We start from the raw sequence: 19,247 nt of genomic DNA on the forward strand, positions 1-19,247 counted from the left end.
TACAAATTACACCCATAATCCCAACCAACGCGCAAACACACACACACCACAACTACACACATATGTACTCGTTACCATTAGCCAACGCTAATAGACTACGAAACAATCTCTTCGACCATCTCTGCGCTGAGTCGGTCACACTTTGGCTCACCCCTGCCAACAATCTCAAACCGTAACAGCACAGAATATTGTCCATACCGGCAACCAATTATTACCATGTCCCAAATAGCATTGTATCTCGTTGGTTAAACACATCACAATCTTACAACCACCACAACGAAGACCAAACATCAAAAACAAAATTTACATTGTATTTGTAACACCCTCTTCATGACGCTTTCATCAAAACGATCACAAGAACATGCACCATGCGCCTTGCTCTCAAAGTTGCATAACCTACAACCTATGACCGCCAAACCGTCTCCTCTCGGTAACAGCAAAACTAGTGTGAAACATATGTAATCAATTTATCCACTTGACTATATTCACAACAGGGACCTATCACTCTTCTTTGCATGTTTTTATGCCTACGTATTTTTAAATACTCTGCAACACATGTAACCCAAATTCAACATGTGCCCGTACAATACCGCTTCTTTTATGAAAACATTGCTTCGGCTATGTTGATTTTAATCAAGCAATTTTATTATTTCTTATTTGCGCTTCGTTTAGCGATACAACGTCATGTGCACGGGTCAAAATGTGTGTGTCAGGGGTCAATTGGTTTTACTTGAACTTGACGTTCGTGTTTCTCCGAACGTCTGTGTATCGAAACACAGATACACGCACTCCATGACTTTGAAAGAAGACAAAACATATCGCTAGGTTTCATTTGTTTGTGATGAATTTGTGACCTTTGTTTTTTACATTTAGTCAAGTTTTGACTAAATGTTTTAACGTAGAGGGGGGAATCGAGACGAGGGTGTGGTGTATGTGTGTGTGTCTGTGCGTGTGTGTGTGTGTGTGTGTGTGTGTGTGTGTAGAGCGATTCAGACCAAACTACTGGACCGATCTTTATGAAATGTGACATTAAAGGCACTCAACTATGATATCTGGCACACTTTTAGGGCCGCTCACCCATACGAAGGTAAGGCCAGATTCAATAACTACACGCAAACAAACGAGCGTGACACGCACTTGTTGTCGCCTTTCAGGAAAGAAATGACAATTTTCATTCATAGGCCTCGTTATGATTTTTTCTTGAATATTTTATTTTCACGTGAGAATGTTCAAGTCTCTGGTTTGGGTAAGCCGTCATACAGAAAGACAGAGGGAAGAAACTGCTGTCTGGCGCCCCTATTTAATAACTACAGTCGCAGATAACTACTGTGCAACAAGGATGTTACCCAATAATGCAGCGAGTTACCTCCCGTAGATCACCCACCCACTCCCAGCACTCGCTGACGTGGCCACTCTTCGTGTAGGTGTTGTGTTGAGCGCAACGAGCAAATCAAACCATACCTGCTGTCACCTGACAGGTAAACCTTCTGAACACCGCAGACCGGACAGTTTCTGTAAGTTATTATGTTTGTTACTATAATATTATGTCGAACTTTTGAAACGACAGCGCTGTTCTGTTTATTAGGTGTGTCACTTTGTGGACCGAAAGAACCGTCGGTTTAAAGTTGCAGAACGCTTTGCACAAATGACTGCACATTTCCCACCAGACAGCGACTTAAATGTAGGTCAGTAGGTCGACAAGCAAGACGTGTGCTACTTGCGCAGTGGGTTTTTACATTTAGTCAAGTTTTGACTAAATGTTTTAACATAGAGGGGGAATCGAGACGATGGTTTCTTTCTTTATTTATTTGGTGTTTAACGTCGTTTTCAACCACGAAGGTTATATCGCGACGGGGAAAGGGGGGGGAGATGGGATAGAGCCACTTGTTAATTGTTTCTTGTTCCCAAAAGCACTAATCAAAAAATTGCTCCAGGGAGAATCAGTGCAAGTTTCCAGTACAAAGGACTTAACATTTCTTACATACTGCTTGACTAAAATCTTTACAAACATTGACTATAATTATTCTATACAAGAAATACTTAACAAGGGTAAAAGGAGAAATAGAATCCGTTAGTCGCCTCTTACGACATGCTGGGGAGCATCGGGCAAATTCTTCCCCCTAACCCGCGGGGGGAGAGACGAGGGTCGTGGTGTATGTGTGTGTGTGTGTCTGTGCGCGTGTGTGTGTAGAGCGATTCAGACCAAACTACTGGACCGATCTTTATGAAATTTTACATGAGAGTTCCTGGGAATGATATCCCCGGACGTGTTTTTCTTTTTTTTCGATAAATGTCTTTGATGACGTCATATCCGGCTTTTGTAAAAGTTGAGGCGGCTCTGCCACACCCTCATTTTTCAATCAAATTGAAAGTTTGGCCAAGCAATCTTCGACGAAGGCCGGACTTCGGTATTGCATTTCAGCTTGGTGGCTTAAAAATTAATTAATGACTTTGGTCATTAAAAATCTGAAAATTGTAAAAAAAAAAAATTTTATAAAACGATCCAAATTTACGTTCATCTTATTCTTCATCATTTTCTGATTCCAAAAACATATAAATATGTTGTATTTGGATTAAAAACAAGCTCTGAAAATTAAAAATATAAAAATTATGATCAAAATTAAATTTTCGAAATCAACTTAAAAACACTTTCATCTTATTCCTTGTCGGTTCCTGATTCCAAAAACATATAGATATGATATGTTTGGATTAAAAACACGCTCAGAAAGTTAAAACGAAGAGAGGTACAGAAAAGCGTGCTATCCTTCTCAGCGCAACTACTACCCCGCTCTTCTTGTCAATTTCACTGCCTTTGCCACGAGTGGTGGACTGACGATGCTACGAGTATACGGTCTTGCTGAAAAATTGCATTGCGTTCAGTTTCATTCTGTGAGTTCGACAGCTTGACAAAATGTTGTATTTTCGCCTTACGCGACTTGTTCTTGTTGCAGAAACAGTTGTATACAGCTGGGCAGATCGCGGTGTTACTTATCTTTGAATAGCTTTTGATAAGGCCACACCAAAAAAGTTGTATGTTTCTGGTAACATGGCTACAAAAAATAGGGTAGGTAGGTAGGGATTTTTGTGTCTTTTTTACATTTAGTCAAGTTTTGACTAAATGTAAAAAGTCTAGGGTCGGCGGGAAAAAAACTAGATAGGGTCGGGTGACCAGAAACATACAACTTTTTTTTTTTGGGGGGGGGGGGGGGGGGCCAAGAGAAAACAGAACCACGTTATCACCCGTTTCCTACTTTCGGTTTTAAGCCCATACTTCGAAACGAGTTCTTGTTCCAGTTCCTGAGAAATCGACGCTTTTTTCGTGTACCTGCGCTGAATTAAATCCGAAGGGTCAAAACTTGTGTGTGCGTCTTAAAGACTTCATGGCCGAGTTGAGACACGTTTCGAAGAATGCATTGAAACATTTGGTTAAAAATATAGTTTATTACACAATCGGTTGTTGTTCCCCTTTGTTCTGCTATAATTATGAAAAACTTGCAGAGTAAAATGACGTGGTAGTTGAGCCTAGCCTAGAGCTCGAGGAAGTACGACGGAGCATGCTTGAGCTTGAAATATGGTTTCTTCTTTCTTTTTGTCGTTCGCTGTTAGATCGTCAGTCCGGACTGCAGGGCGAAACGTGCTGTCCGGCTCTCCAAGTCTTCTCTGGTATAGCTTCTTTTGTAGCGCTGTCTCCTGTGCGTATCGCTAGCGCTACGTGTCATTTGTGCTACGTGTCATTTGTCCTACGTGTCATTTGTGCTACGTGCCGCTATCGCTACGTTGATTAGTGCTACAAATAATTTGTCGATGAGTCGCTATCATTCGTTCATTATCACTACGTGTCGATAGCACTACATCTTTTAGCGCTACGTGTCATTATCGCTACGTGTCAATACCACTACTTACTGACGACTCTCTCTTTCTCCTTTTTTCTCTCGCTCTCACTCCTGGTTTGTGTACGTGTATATGTATGTCGGTGTATGTGTGTGCGTGTGTGTGTCTGTTTCAGTGTGTGTGTGTGTGTGTGTGTGTGTGTGTGTGTGTGTGTATGTGTGTGTGTGTGTGTGACTCTCTATCTCTCTCTCTCTTCCTCACTCGCTCGCTCACTCACTCTGTCTCTCTCTCTGCCTCTCTCTCTCTCTTTCTCTCTCTCTCTCTCTCTCTCTCTCTCTCTCTCTCTCTCTCTCTCTCTCTGTGGCCTTAAAGGCACAGTATGCCTCCCGTAAACCATCACAGAGCTCCCCGCGCGTCTAAATACAGTACAAGCATACTTCCATTTGAACGCTCAGCGAACGGGAACATCCTGGCTGCTTTCTGTCGAGCGTGATAAATTTTCAAAGAATTTATTTTCGTGGATGAGTCTTCTACGACATTGGCGCCTCGTTTTGGTGCTGGCTGTATACAATACCGGAAATCACGCCCGGAAGTACTTCGAAGTCAATACCAACATGGGAAACAGTCGAACGCTGAAGAAGAAGATAAAATCATGGAAGCAGATAACCAACCATCTGTGATCCCTCGAAAGCGTAAGAGGGTGACAAACCCAAGGCACAACGTCTTGTCTGCATCGGAGAGAAAACGGAGACGCAACCAAAATCAGCGTGTCCAAAAGGCAAAAGTAATTAGTATCGGAAAACAGGTGAACAGATGGAAAGAGCTGAAGGAAAGCCTCGGTCTGACAAATCCTAGTTTGGCAGAACTCCTCCTCGACACGTACGTTGTTGTATTTTATACTCTTTGCTTTGTTTTCTTTTGCTTTTGTTTTGTTATTCATCCACGGGTATTTTTCTGATCATGCATGCATGCGTTTGGGATCGACAAGGGTAACCCAACAACGTACTTGCTCAGTCTGTGCACAGCCACATGCAATGATGCATTGTAAATTGAACCATTTCTGATCGCTGTGAAAACTACAGCCCTGAAAGTGGCGAGTAATTTACTCGCCATGGTGAGTAGAAACATGTAACTGGCGAGTAGAAATACTCATCTACTTGCCAAATGCCAGAAAAGTTACTGTAACAAATTGTTGGTTTGGCTATGGTAAAGTTTGCTGTCTGGCTAGTCTTAGTATTAGTAAAGTTTAAGAATCACTGGCCAAAGGCTAGTGTGCCATTATTTGGGACTTTCAGGCCTGAACTAGCAGTAGCATAAACAAAAACGTTAGCATAACTGCAATGTATAGAGGTTTTTTTGCATTCTTTTTGTTGCTAAAAATAGAAACAAATGTTCATTAGATTTAAAATTAATGTTCAAGCACTGTCTGCATCAGCAAACGCAAACACTATTCATTTACCATCTGCTGTTTACTGTTTCTGTTCAATATATATATGCATTGTAATGGTTGTGTTTTTGTTTGTCAGTTATGAAACTACAAAGTCTTACAATACAAGTACAACTACAAAGATGTTACATACAGACCATGAAGCTGTACCACATGTACCTGTTTCTGTTCCAAGCAGGTAAGTAAACCAACTTCTAAGCACTAGCATTGAATTTTATTTGTTAAAAAAAAGGTTCATATTTAGACTAAAATTTAAATTAAAAAGCATTCAATTCCAACTGTGAACAAGTATGAATGATTTCTGCTAAGTCTAGGGTAAGGAATATTTATATAATCCAGTTACAGTGTTAGGTTACCCTCATGGAAATTCGGGCTGCTTTCTTCCTGGGGAAAGCGAGCTGCCATACAATGATAAAGTCAAGGCACTACCCATTTTTCTCCTGCATGTGTGTATTCATGTTTCCAAGCACTGAGACTTTCGCTGTGAATTTAGGTTCTTTATCGTGTGCATGCGCGTGAGCACATAGGGGTGCGCAGACACCAGGGAGAGTCTGCACAAAGTTGAAATAAATTCCTCAAAAAATGTGGGAATCGAACCCACACTGATAGCGATTTATAAGTAGTAGAAGTATTATTGAACGCAGCACCGCTACAGAAAGAGCTATTTCCCCACTACATACAAGTTGCGTCTAATGACAGTTGCCATGGTACCACCTGCTTCATTTTTTTAATTTTTAGCATTCCCTATATACAGGTTGTTTTAGAGTGACACAGTGCGTTGTATTTTACAGAGCTGCTTCCGAAAAAGAGCCCGTCCCAGGTACCTCAGGGGTACTTACTTCAACTCCAGCAACCACCACGCACTTATTTCACATGGGCCACCCAACACCTGGAATGTCAGAAATATCTGCAGCTGAATCTGAGAGGTATGAAGACTTAAGTTTTGAATGTAAAGGTGCAATAAATGTGAATTGAAAATTTAAAAATTAAAAATTGTGTGAGGAATTGGTATTGAACCATATAATTCTATGATCATGTACTTTACAGTTGTCAAGTTCATATTTTGTAGGTTGTGTCTTGTTGTTTTTTTACAGGATGTTTATTTGGCTTTTTTATGTTGATCACGTTTTTTGTTGTTTTCAAAAAGTAAACATGCGAGTTATCTTGTCACTGACCTGTGTAAAGCTTAGTTTTGTTCCAATTTATTTCAGTGAAGGCCAGTTGTCTGGTGTTGAGAAAATTCTTACCACAGACAGTGAAGATCAGGTTGGCCCAAAGCAGGGGTAAGTCTCTTTCACTATTTGCTGTGAAATGGCTAACAAAATCATCTCTTTGTTGTGAAATTACTAACAGAATCATCAACTTCAAGCAGTAACAATACTATAAACATCTCTGCTTATCTTTCCTTTCCTCTCTTTTTGGTCGCCCAAAATCCAAGGACGAAAGCCTGAATGTACATGAAGAGGAAAAGTGAAGATGTTTTATCAGTGTCAAATCAAAGGGAGCAGCTAGCTTCTCTTGCATGTGTAGCATTCCTTCCTATCATTGTGCTATTATGCTTTTTTATGCGGTGCAATTTTAGATCTGCTGCTGGTTTCCCACACACAAGTTATCACCACTGCAATGTAATCAATCAATCAATCAATGAGGCTTATATCGCGCATATTCCGTGGGTACAGTTCTAGGAGCTCTGCAGTGATGCCGTGTGAGATGAAATTTTATACGGCCAGTAGATTGCAGCCATTTCGGCGCATATTTACCTTTCACGGCCTATTATTCCAAGTCACACGGGTATAGGTAGACAATTATTAACTGTGCCTAAGCAATTTTGCCAGGAAAGACCCTTTTGTCAATCATGGGATCTTTAACGTGCACACCCAATGTAGTGTACACGGGGGGGGGGGGGGGGGGGGGGGGGGGGGAGAGTTCGGACACCGAAGAGGGTCTGCACACAAAGTTGACTCTGAAATAAATTTCCGCCGAACCTGGGATCGAACTCACGCTGACAGCGGCCAACTGAATACAAATCCAGCGCGCTACCAACTGAGCTATATCCCCGCCCCATGTAAGACAGAGAGAGTGTGTGAAACTGCGAAAGAAAGAAAAGCAGAAGTGGCATTGTGTGAATCATCTATGTATCTGTCTTGCAGAGAACACATGTATGCACTGTCAGAGACATGTGTAGGGCCTTTTAGTATTTAACAACGATACTCTTGTAAATTGTCGGAATGTGGTTTATGGTCATCTGCTCCACCACTGCTTTAGTTGTCTTGCAATAAAGAATGATCACTATTATTATAGTAATGATTTTAATTTTGGAAGTTGGTAGTCATAATTTTCATCAACATTTTTGCTGGGATTTGTCGAGTGAGCAGGCCTTTTCTGTCTTCTGTATCTTCTCCTCATAAGAAATAAAAGCCGAGCGCATCATTTACCATATCTTACTTCTCAATACACTGTAGCGGATAGGAGTGGTTCTGAAACCAGCTTTGTGATTGGCCAAACTTCTTACATTCGGACCATTGAACATGAGGCTCACAGTTATTTTTGCTCTTCCGTTTCCTGTGATTTTTAGCAGTGTGAAAAACAACTGAGCAGTATTTACAGAATGTGTGAGTGTTTTAACCAGGTTTATGATATTGATTGCATGCAAGTGCCTAGAATAGGTCTTCCTACGTTGTGTGCGGTTTGAGACGGAAACTGTTTACACTGCCATAGTGCTAAAGGCATTGCTTGGAGGTAGCAGTAAAATTTAGACACAAGGTGTTTTTGCCCCATCAGAGAGCAGGCAGAAACTCGAATTTTGCACTCTGGACCAGTCACAGGTCAGGGCTTGGTTCTGTGTGCTCAACAGCGAGCCCACACAGTGCACATTACCAACATTTATTTTTAGTCTGAGGCAGCGCGCTGTCGTCCCTTATCTGACCACTCGGTGCTGGGGCTTAGAAGTAAATGGCACGGTTTGCACAGCAGTGCATGCTGCCAAAGCAAGAAGCTTCCATTCCATCTATTATTTCTGTCTTCATTTTTTTCTCCCTGAGTATGTATATAATATTATGCCACTTTGGTCAACATCATACAAATGGTCATTTCTGAACCGATCCCTCCCATTTGTTGTGTGTTTTCATGCCAGTCATGGTCAGTTTCCATCACCACCTGACAAGCTGACATTTATGTCTGTTGAGTATGAGTAGCAGATATTGATCATGAAAGATTCTAAATGACGCTTCATCATGGACGACACAGTCCAACGTTAGATTGTATACTCCCCTTATTTCTTCGAAAGCCCACCTGGTGTGGTAGGATGATAGTGCTTCCACAGAAGTGATCTGGGTTCAGTTCCCAGTCAAGGAAATTTGCCTGATTGTTTTGTTTCCTTTTTTCTTCTTGTTGTTTGTTTATGCATGTTCAGGCACTATTGCCATGATCATTATGGGTAGTAGTTTTGTGTGGTTTGGGAAGGTCTGAATGGAAGATTTCTATTTTTGTTTGTTTTGTTTCTCATTGTACATCTTCTTGTGCAAGTGGGTGGTATTTTCTGAGCCTGATATTTCATCACATAATTATTAATGATACATATCTGTTGCAGAGGTACTCCACCTACACAAACAAGGGCTGCGAGAGCGTTGAAACGGCCATCAGCATCATTCCTTGATCCGTTTAAGTAAGCTTTTTTTATTTTTGTTTTTGGCATCCACCAGGGCAATAACATTTTAAAAGTTATTTTGTGACATTAAGTAAGAAAGAAAGGTAAGTGTGTGCGATGATACTAGAAAACCGTAAGGTAGTTAGATTGTACAAACATTGTCCTTTCTATGCCTGGAAAGTAATATCTGTGCTTGTGCTAGGATAAACTTTTCATCCTTTTACACTGTTTGCAGCTTGACTTCTATTGACATCACCCTGCAGTCTGAGTCAGACTGTGAAGAGACAGCGGATCCTGATGATCCAGAGTATGAACCAAGCTGGAAGCCATTCTGTAAGTTGTTGAAAGTCTTGTTCATAAGTTTTAAATTCATCGTTGGTATGGAAGTGCTATCATTGTTTTATTTTTCTGTATCCAAGGTCGTTTTGGTTGTTGCTTAGACTACTGTATTGTCTGTTCGAGGGACCAATATAGGACGTTTTAAATCTTCTTCTTGTCGTTTGCCTAGGACGTTTTAAATTATTTAAAAATAAACAAATGATATTTTGGTATGTATTTAAGAACAAAAGTTGTTATAGGCAAGTAGTACTATTTTGTGTGAAAAGTACTAGTTTGTATCTATTGTGGTGGAACCGGCACGGTTGGCCTAGTGGTAAGGCGTCCGCTCCGTGATCGGGAGGTCGTGGGTTCGAACCCCGGCCGGGTCATACCTAAGACTTTAAAATTGGCAATCTAGTGGCTGCTCCGCCTGGCGTCTGGCATTATGGGGTTAGTGCTAGGACTGGTTGGTCCGGTATCAGAATAATGTGACTGGGTGAGACATGAAGCCTGTGCTGCGACTTCTGTCTTGTGTGTGGCGCACGTTAAATGTCAAAGCAGCGCCGCCCTGATATGGCCCTTCGTGGTCGGCTGGGCATTAAGCAAACAAACAAACAAACAAATATCTATTGTGGTTTAAGCCCTGTACACGTGAAATTGTCCGAAATTGAAAGAAAAATTATCACATGTATACCCCAAAAGAGCCCCACGCTTTACCTCAAAGTCTAATACTCGGATGAGACGAAAAACCGAGGTCCCTTCGTGTACACTACATTGGGGTGTGCACGTTAAAGATCCCACGATTGACAAAAGGGTCTTTCCTGAGAAAATTGTATAGGCATAGATAAAAATGTCCACCAAATACCCGTTTGACTTGGAATAATAGGCCGTGAAAGGTGAATGTTCGCCTAATAGGCTTGAAGTTTGCTGGTCGATGTGAATACGTTATATATTGTGTGTAAAAAATGTCTGTTTGTCTATCTGTAAAAAATTCCATTTCAAACGGCATGTAGAGCGCGGAGAGCACAGTTAATTGTGGTTCGCGCTATATAAGCTCTTAATAATAAATAAATAATATATTCATTTGAACTCTCGTGTTTGTATTTTTTTTTTTAGATTTAACTTTTACGCTCAGAGGAATGCAATGTTACAGAATTGGTGTGAAAAACGTGCTCACGCGGCACACCTGGCTGGCTTAGGTCAGCGTTATGCGTCACTGAGGCTCATCCGGGGTTAATATTTACCCACTTTTGGTCACATCGCTGAAAATGTTACCAGAGTACAACAAAAACTATTGACTCTAGTGCTTAACCCTTTTCAGACAAGATAGTACTAATCGTCCTCAACAACTTTTATTTGTAGACACTATGCAAAAGTTTATTGGATTTTTTAAAAATGATTTAAAACGTCCTCTGCTGGTCACCCGGACGGACTATATCTATTCATTATAAATTGTCCCACTTTATAGTGTCCTGGTCAATTTCAAAGTGTTATACTTATAGGTTTCTTCTCTTTCACGCGAGCAGTGTTGATCTGAAAGAACATGGGCAACAGCAGGATGTTGTGAATTTGACGAAAAATACAAAATCGATAATAAAGATGGCTAAATATTTTAGTCGCTTCTTTTCTAAGTTGACTCATGATGTTACGTCTCACTGGCACCGCACGCTACTTTTCCTGCACGTCATGCGCTGTGATTGTCAGACTGGTTTAATATAGATTAATTGTTATTGATATACAGAAGTAGGCCAGCCGAATCCGTGAAGACTAGCTGTCCAGCACAGTGCCTTCAACATAGCAGCTGTCTACCGTTGACGTTGTAGCTTGAATAAATCTAAAACACATTACAGTGCAGAGACACACATATACAGTGGAATCCCCATTTTAAGACCTCAAAAAATCTGAAAAAATCAGGTCTTAAAAAGGATGGAGTCTTAAAATGGGGGAAGATTTACAGAGGTTATGAAGAGGAAAGCTGAGAAAACAGGGTCCTAAATTGGGGGGGGGGGGGGGGGGGGGGTCTTAAAAGGGGGGTTCCACTGTATACACTTTTGAATGCATTTTTTTTTATGGCCATCCCTTTATGTGCTTTGGTGACACTGTTTTCACTTATTTCAGCCCAGAGGAAGTACAGAAAGAGGCAACAGAGGTGAGCTTCGAAGGGATGTTTTTTGGAGAACTGAAGCAAGAGGACCCTCAGGAAGAAGAAGAGGAGGAAGGCTTCATTGGGAGAGGAATCCACCTGGTACATGAGCTGGAATGCGAAAAGGTGGCAAGCTCTCCCATGGCCCTTTGCTCCGTTGAGCAGGTCAAGCAGTTGGCCCTGACCTCCATCACCACCTGCATAGCTGACAGTGACAAGTGTGGCAAACCAGTCACACTTGAGCACAGTTTTGTGGGCTCTGCTTTGTAGTCAAATGGGTAAGACTGGATCACAAGATATATAATTCACAATAAATAGACCCTTTTTAGTTGACAGCACTGAGTAGTAAGAGAATCAGCGTCTGAACAGCTGAATTTTGATTGATTAAGGATACAAAGGAATGCACTAAGTTAGCCATTATTTGTGACAGTCATGGTCATGTCCATAAAAAACAAACTCTCTGGTTCCAATGAAAATCTTACGATCCTGTTTTTTTCTGACAGGTATGCGATAGTGGTCATGTGAGCAACACCTGGTGCTCCCAGCCCATTCTCAACAGGCGCCTTCACAGCGGGGACTTCCGTTTGGCAATGGCAATAGTGACATCGGGCAACAATTTTGGCAAAATCGAAATGCTGGGGAAGCACCTGAACTTGAAGATGCTCTCAAGGACGTCCTTCTTCCAGATTCAGGGCCATTACATTGTTCCAACGATCGATGATTTCTGGAAGGATCACCAGACCAGGGTCCTGGACTCAATTAGAAACAAGGAGATAGTTGTTTTGGGTAATTCATTGATTTGATCTGTGTGTGATTTTTCTTCTTTGGAAGCTACTTGCATTCTTGCAAAATGGCAGAAAGAATAATGGCCAGTGTTGTCACGCATGAAAATGTAATGTGATTCCAAACCCACCCTTCTTCCCTTGACAATTTTTTTTATCCTGTCTGAAAGAGTGAAAGTCCAAGCCAGCCGCAATGCATTGATGATCAGGCCGTTACCACTCCTTGAAAAATAGTTGCATGCAAGTAAGTTTCTTGGTCTTTTGCAGGAGATGGCCGCAATGACTCGCCTGGGTACTGTGCCCAGTACTGCACATACACTTTGATGGACAGTGAAACCAAAAACATCCTGACCATCAAAACTGTCCACAAGAGGGAGACGGACGGAAAGTCGCCACGAATGGAGACAGAGGGCTTCCGCAGGGCAATGAGTGACCTCCTGCAGAAGGGCATCAATGTGAAGGAGGTGGTCACAGATGCACACACAGGCATTGGAGCTGTGATGAGTGAGTATGCAATAATGGCAAAAGCTTTAAAAAGAGTTTTGTTGTTGGGTTTTTTAACATCTGTCAGGTTGTTATCAGAAGAAAACATTTTTTTGACAAGTAATGGTTTTTATTTTTTAAAGTACACATACATTGTTGTGTGAGCTTACATTTGCACTAAATTAGTTCAGTTCCAAGTGTTGTTATACAATTAAAACACAAAGTAACGACACTGTTGCTTATATTTCAGAGGGCACATATCCTGCTTTGAGTCATTCGCACGACATCTGGCATGCTGCGAAGAACCTGAGCAAGAAACTAACAAAGGTATATTGTCATATGGTGACAAGGTTTCTTTCTTTACTTTACTTTCTTTATTTGGTGTTTAACGTCGTTTTCAACCATTCAAGGTTATATCGCGACGGGGGTGACAAGGTTGATTTAAATCGTTTTGTTTATGGCAAGTAATAAGCTGATAATTTAGTGTTTATTCATGAAAGCTTTTCACGTTTTACCTGACTGACAACATAAGTGAGTGATGCTGCGTCAAAACTGTTCTAATTGAGGAGAATTTAGATTATGTCATACGATGTTTGATCCAAATCAGACTTATAAAAGAAGCGTCTATAACTGTTTCATGTCCTATTCTGTTAGAATAGAAGTAAGTAACAGACACAATGGGACCCCTTTTAAGACCTTCAACAATCTGAGAAAATTGTGTCTTAAAGTTAAAATGTTGGTGAATTTACAGAGGTTATGAACAGACATTCTGGAAAAGTAAGGTCTTAACAGGGGAGGTCTAAAATTGGGAGGTCAAAAGGGTGTTTCATGATCATTATTTCCTTGAATGAAGGCAAGTGCAACCTTCCCATATACTGCAAAGACCTTAGCAGCTTTACCTGAGACAAATGACCCAGTGGGTAATAACAAAGAGATTCCAAAAATCAAACCAAGCAAGATGGAAGCATTATTATAACTTATATGACAGTGTTAAATGCAATAATCTCACCTTCAGTGTTCTATCTTCCAACAATATGGAAAAGACACCATGTTGGTAAACTTTATTTTGCATTGGAAGGGCAGTAATACTGAGATGGTTATTGTTGTAAAATTGAATAGATTAGGAAAGGTATGTAAAGTAGCTGTATGCATAATGCACAATTTGCTTCTGTATTTTAGCTTGGAAGCCTAAGGAAACATGCTGCTCTACAGAAGTGGACGAAAGACATCGTGAATCATTTTTGGTTCACCTGCCGAACAGCTACAGACCACAGGCAGTTTGTGGTATGTTTTTTTTAATGCTATGCATGTACTTTAAATGTTAAACAAGAAGAGCAAACGCTCGATCGAGTCACTTTCGCAGTTCTGAATATTATATGAGGCATCAGATGGACAGGAAGAAATTGCTATTCACAACACAATGCATACCTGAAGCATACCTGTGACCTTGAAAAAGGTCAAAGGTCACCAAAGCAGACGTCAAAGTGTAGAGGTCACTGGGAGTCACGTTCACATAAAATTTGAGCCCGGTCACTTTTATAGTTTCCGAGAAAAGCCCAACGTTAAGTTGTGTGTTGCCGAACAGAAAAGGCTAGTTATCTCCCTTGTTTTTCTGATAACGTTCGTAAAAGGCTACAGATGTAAATACTTTGATGTAAAGAATAATCCTACAAAGTTTCAATCACATCCGATGAACTTTGTCAAAGATATAAAATGTCTAATTTTTCCTTTGACGCTGACCTGTGACCTTGAAAAAGGTCAAAGGTCAACGAAACCATCGTTAAAGTGTAGAGGTCATTGGAGGTCACGACTAAACAAAATATGAGCCCGATCGCTTTGATAGTTTCCGAGAAAAGTCCAACGTTAAGGTGGTGTCTACGGACGGCCGGCCGGCCGGACGGCCGGCCGGACAGACTAACACTGACCGATTACATAGAGTCACATTTTCTCAAGTGACTCAAAAAGTTGACCTCCATGGCCAACAAACAGCTGTCACCCCATGCACTTAATTATATAATTGCCATATAAAATGTGCTGACTTTTGGGGGTAAATTTCAGATAAGGAAACAAGGAAGATATATGAAATCCGTTCGTGTAACAAGGCATAGAAAAACTAATTGCTCTGGATACAAACTGAGGGGGGTTGTTGTCAATATGTAACTAAACCACATATTTCAGCCTTCAGTTTATCGATTATGTAAGTCCTAGTAGCAAGGTTGTTTGAGTATGTATCTTTTTTTTTTTAAACTCGTGTACAGGAGCTCCTTTGCGGTGTTTTGCACCACATCACAGGAGACCATGAGTGGGCCCTTGGATGCTGCCAGCATGGTGAGCTGTCTGACAGTGACAGAAACAAACCTTGGCTGGACGCCAGAGAGGACAGCGATACCATCAAGGAACTGGCTAACATTCTCCTGCACCCTCGCCTTCTCAGTAAAGTGAAACACTACTTGAACTTCCGGTGAGTTGTTTTCGTTTAAGGTGGGATCTTTTTATTACATTTAGTCTAGTTTGGACAAAATATTTTTCATGTAGACTATTTTTGGATAACCAGAATTTGGCTATTGACTGGGAATCGAGAAGAGGGTGATAGTATTTGCATTAACATGTGGTTTGTCCGTGTGTAAAGAAAAAACCTGGGCTATCAAGTTATTAAAAACAGCATCAGAACACAGATAAAGTGAGCATAGCATGTTCAGTTTGGTATGGTAACAAAACTGATAGCAGTAGTATGAACTTAGACCCATGATATCTGACATCTGTGCATTATGACAACACAGGAGCACAGCTGACCTGGAGGTGTTTCACCAGCACATACTCATGTATTGTGCCAAGAGGTATGCTTACACGCCTCCAGTGTACAGGATCAGGAATGTCCTTGCTGCTCTGGACCACAACTTCCATTTGGGGAGGAGTGTGAAAACAAAACCAGATGGACAAATCCAGTAAGATATATATTAAAATGGTGTTGTTTTGTCATTATTTTGCTGTTTTTATGTTGTTTCAATTGTTTGTTTCTTGTTACGGGTTATTGTGTTCTTGGTTACTTCAGCACACATACCAACATACACTGTCCACATCAATAGACACAAACAAGCTGATGGTATCCCTTTTTATTCCCTTTTTTCTGCATGAAAAGAAATCATAGAAATTGCAATCACATTACATTTGTTCATAACATAAAACATCAAATTATGAAGAGAAAACTATTCAAAACAGTCAGAGAAAAAAGACACATCAATTATGTTTCCAGGTACATTTCACACAGGGTAGGCAACTATGTGAGCAATAGTGTGGAACGTGGGTTAGAACTATTACGTAAACTGCAGTAAAGCTGCAGTAAACCAAAAGTATCTTTTATACAAATTCTCTATACTCCTTTTTTTGTTCTTCAAAGTACTAACACGAGACTTTAGTGGGGGGTTGCTAAGACTGAGAACTGTGTTACAAAAAACTAAAAAGGTATGTTGCCATAACGTTGTTATTGAGAAAAAATATATGTTACAATCACGAATATATTGACCCAGCGTGTAAAGTGATTGTTGTGTAAGGCTTGCTTTGGTCAATATATCCTCACATTTTTTTTATTGGTAGGTACCACCGTTGCTTCAATAAAAAAAGTGGACGGTGGACTGTGTTCCCTGTGAAAGAGGAAAAAGACTACAGCTACCTAAAAGACCTGACCCTCCAGGCTCTTCTCAAGCGCATGCAGGACAGACGCGGAATGAAGAGGAGCAGAGACCTGGAGGATGCTGATCCCCGCCGCATTGCCCGAACCATCATGGGTCAGGCTCCGCCCCCAACTGCTCAGCTGGCAGCTGAGCAGGTGTCCAGATTTTCTGGCACACCAGCTTTTTCTTCAAACTAGACTTGCAACCCTCTTAGCTAACCAGTTTTTAGAAAGTTCTGACCAAACATTATTAATACCTCAGAGCTGAAAGAACAAAACAGAATTTGTATTCTTCCAATTGTTTACAGCATGTGTTTGGTGAAAAATAAATATCTGCTGCAATCCACTCATTACTTCTTTGTTTACCCGACTTTCCCATTTTTGGAAGGCTTTATCCCAGGTCATTTTGCCTGTGTAATCTTAGATTCAGGATCTTTAAAATTGACCTCAGATATTTTTGTTAGGCTATATATTCCAAGGTGTTAAAACCCTTACAGAATGGACACCATAACTTAATCCACAACGTGTACCATAATTAGAGCATAAAAAACCTTAAAAAAAACAGATTTTCTTGCATTCAGCCGAATAGAAAATGAGTGTTTGGTTAGTTTTTTTTATTTAAACAAAAAGACATCATAAGATCAGAACATAATTATAATCAGTGTAATCAACATGTATAATTTCTATACCACAGTGATTTTAGGTAGTGCTAGAAACAAAAAATCAGTCCACAAAAACTTATGTCGTAATGAATATAATACAACGCTAACAATCTCTAAATCAACTTGTTGGACGACCAACAGTCATTTCGTACACCAAATAACCCAGTACTGTCGTTGCCCCAACTAAAATGTTTGTACTTGTAGTTTCTTGAGACAACATGATTTTGCCAACATCATCTTGCTCTCTGTAATATTAATTGTTCCATCTTTCATGCTCTATAATTCTTTTAGATAATGCCAACTCTACAAACAACGGGCTAAAACAAGCGCCAAGTATCATGTTTTTGTGGCGTACGGAACGCGTTTGAAAGTGGAAGCAAAAATGTATCCGGGTAATAGGTTAGCTCTGTCAAGGGAATAATGGGAAGGTGATGGCTGGTTAGAGATATTGTGGGTATTTTCCAAGCTTGTATACACAATCATTGCTCTTTTGCCCGTTTTGCCCACCGGCGCGCGCCAAAGCAGCTTTTGAATGGGCAAAACAGGGTGTTCATAAGTTGCACTTGAACACAAAATGCAGAAAAACAAACACGTTTCGGTTTCGCATCCGTTGATAATGCCATACTATTTGAGTTTTCTCTTATTTTGTTGTTGTTGCTGATCAATATTCAATTTCATTTGTTGTGGGTGCGGCACAGAGCTGTGTGATACTGTGTTTGGCAGAGGACGGCTCAAAAAAGATGTTCTGTAGGGCAGACAGATCTTGATGATTTTTGACATAAATATTTACGGTACGAAGAATTTTGGTCCCCGTTAAACAATTAGCGGTCCATTGGAAAGGCATAGTAATTACTCACTAGTATCTTCTGCAATTTTAACCCCAGGTTTCTTGGCCTTGTAGACTTTTTGTAAATCTGACTTTTTGTACTTTGAAGAAAGTATTTACAGCATTTGATTTGAGCACCATTAAAAAAATTACAAACGAAGTGTTTGCAACAAAAAAGTAATTTTTAGATTAGGTGACTCAAATAAAAAAATTTACAAGTACACGTACACAATTATGTGACAAATTTAACCATAATTTCAAGATAAAAGTTTTCTTTTTTTTTCTTCTCAAAAATACCCTTCAGCCCCCATTTTTGGCCTTGTACTGTTCACTGCCACAGACAGATACAAGGAAAAGATGACACATTTGACATGTTATAAATACTGGATGGCTTTAACCATGTTTAATCGCCAAAATGGTCTGGTTTAAATCCGGTGTATTGGCCCCATGCATCTGGAAATTTATCCCTGATCTTCCAAACGCAACACGATGGTATAACACGTCTCTGTCCCGCACCAAGCCTCCCATGGACCCACAATATAAACTGGCGATATGCTGCATGCCTATTGGCTCTGTTGTTGTCGTCTGCCTCGTCATCTGCCCGTATCATGTCCTGGCGATACTTTCTGGCCAGGCTCACGACAGCTTCATCCAGAATAAGGACCTCAAAATCCTGTTATAGAAAGAAATATGCATTTGTTGTTGTACATAGAAACCGTGGTTTCACATCTGCCATATACTTTTCCTTTCTTCTTTTCATATTGAAAAGTATGTGTGGTATGTAATCTCACTGATGGTTTTAACTTTTTTCAGTAAAGAAATTGAGTTTATGTATGTGTTTTATATGTTCTGCATACAGGATTGTTAGAATTTCCATGTGTTTGCTCTCTAAACACATATATAATATATTAAAACCATTTAAAGTTGCTTTTTTTGTTTTCTCCTTCCTTTTCCTCACAAGTGTCTGTTTCTGGATGAATGTTTATGCAGGGGGCATTGTATATTTCAAGCTTGGGAAAAAAGAGGAAACCAAAATTAGATTGAGAGAAAACATAGTATTATCTATCTGAAGGCTTGTCACATTTTGAGTATACTGGAGATTCACTCCATTTTAAGACCCTGTTTTCTCCGATATTGTTTTCATAACTTCTGTAAATTTACAACAATTTTAAGAGTAAGACTCCCTCCTTTTTAAGATCTGAATTTCTTAGACTTTGTGAGGTCTGAAAATGTGGGTTCCACTGTACCTGCATCAAATGGATAGTATGGAAAGTGCTACAAACACAAACATACAACTGACTTACGGCCAAGAGTGTGAGGCATGTTGCCTTACGGCAACATACTTCTTCAATCGTTTTTCGCATTATGCGGCACTTGCCACAGATGCACCAGTCAGGCACTCCCTCTCCAGCAGGTGGGGGGTGACCATGGTCTGGTCT

The 19,247-nt window shown here is 40.4% G+C and overlaps 2 protein-coding genes across 2 annotated transcripts; both read left to right on the forward strand.

Annotated features, from left to right (window-relative positions):
* The first annotated feature begins 4,202 nt into the window (after positions 1-4,202).
* Positions 4,203-11,501, forward strand: LOC138954680 (uncharacterized). The gene is made up of 7 exons (XM_070326465.1): positions 4,203-4,710; positions 5,358-5,456; positions 6,070-6,204; positions 6,490-6,561; positions 8,868-8,942; positions 9,160-9,257; positions 11,361-11,501. Exons 1-7 carry the CDS (start codon positions 4,484-4,486, stop codon positions 11,393-11,395), a joined length of 741 nt encoding a protein of 246 aa, XP_070182566.1. The 5' UTR covers positions 4,203-4,483; the 3' UTR covers positions 11,396-11,501.
* On the forward strand, positions 11,466-18,735 carry LOC138954679 (uncharacterized). The gene is made up of 8 exons (XM_070326464.1): positions 11,466-11,663; positions 11,889-12,171; positions 12,435-12,671; positions 12,901-12,977; positions 13,830-13,934; positions 14,909-15,111; positions 15,431-15,595; positions 16,245-18,735. Exons 2-8 carry the CDS (start codon positions 11,976-11,978, stop codon positions 16,516-16,518), a joined length of 1,257 nt encoding a protein of 418 aa, XP_070182565.1. The 5' UTR covers positions 11,466-11,663; positions 11,889-11,975; the 3' UTR covers positions 16,519-18,735.
* The last annotated feature ends 512 nt before the right edge of the window (positions 18,736-19,247 follow it).

This window comes from Littorina saxatilis, unplaced genomic scaffold (assembly GCF_037325665.1).
Source record: "Littorina saxatilis isolate snail1 unplaced genomic scaffold, US_GU_Lsax_2.0 scaffold_1005, whole genome shotgun sequence".
Classification (NCBI taxonomy): Eukaryota; Metazoa; Mollusca; class Gastropoda; order Littorinimorpha; family Littorinidae; genus Littorina; species Littorina saxatilis.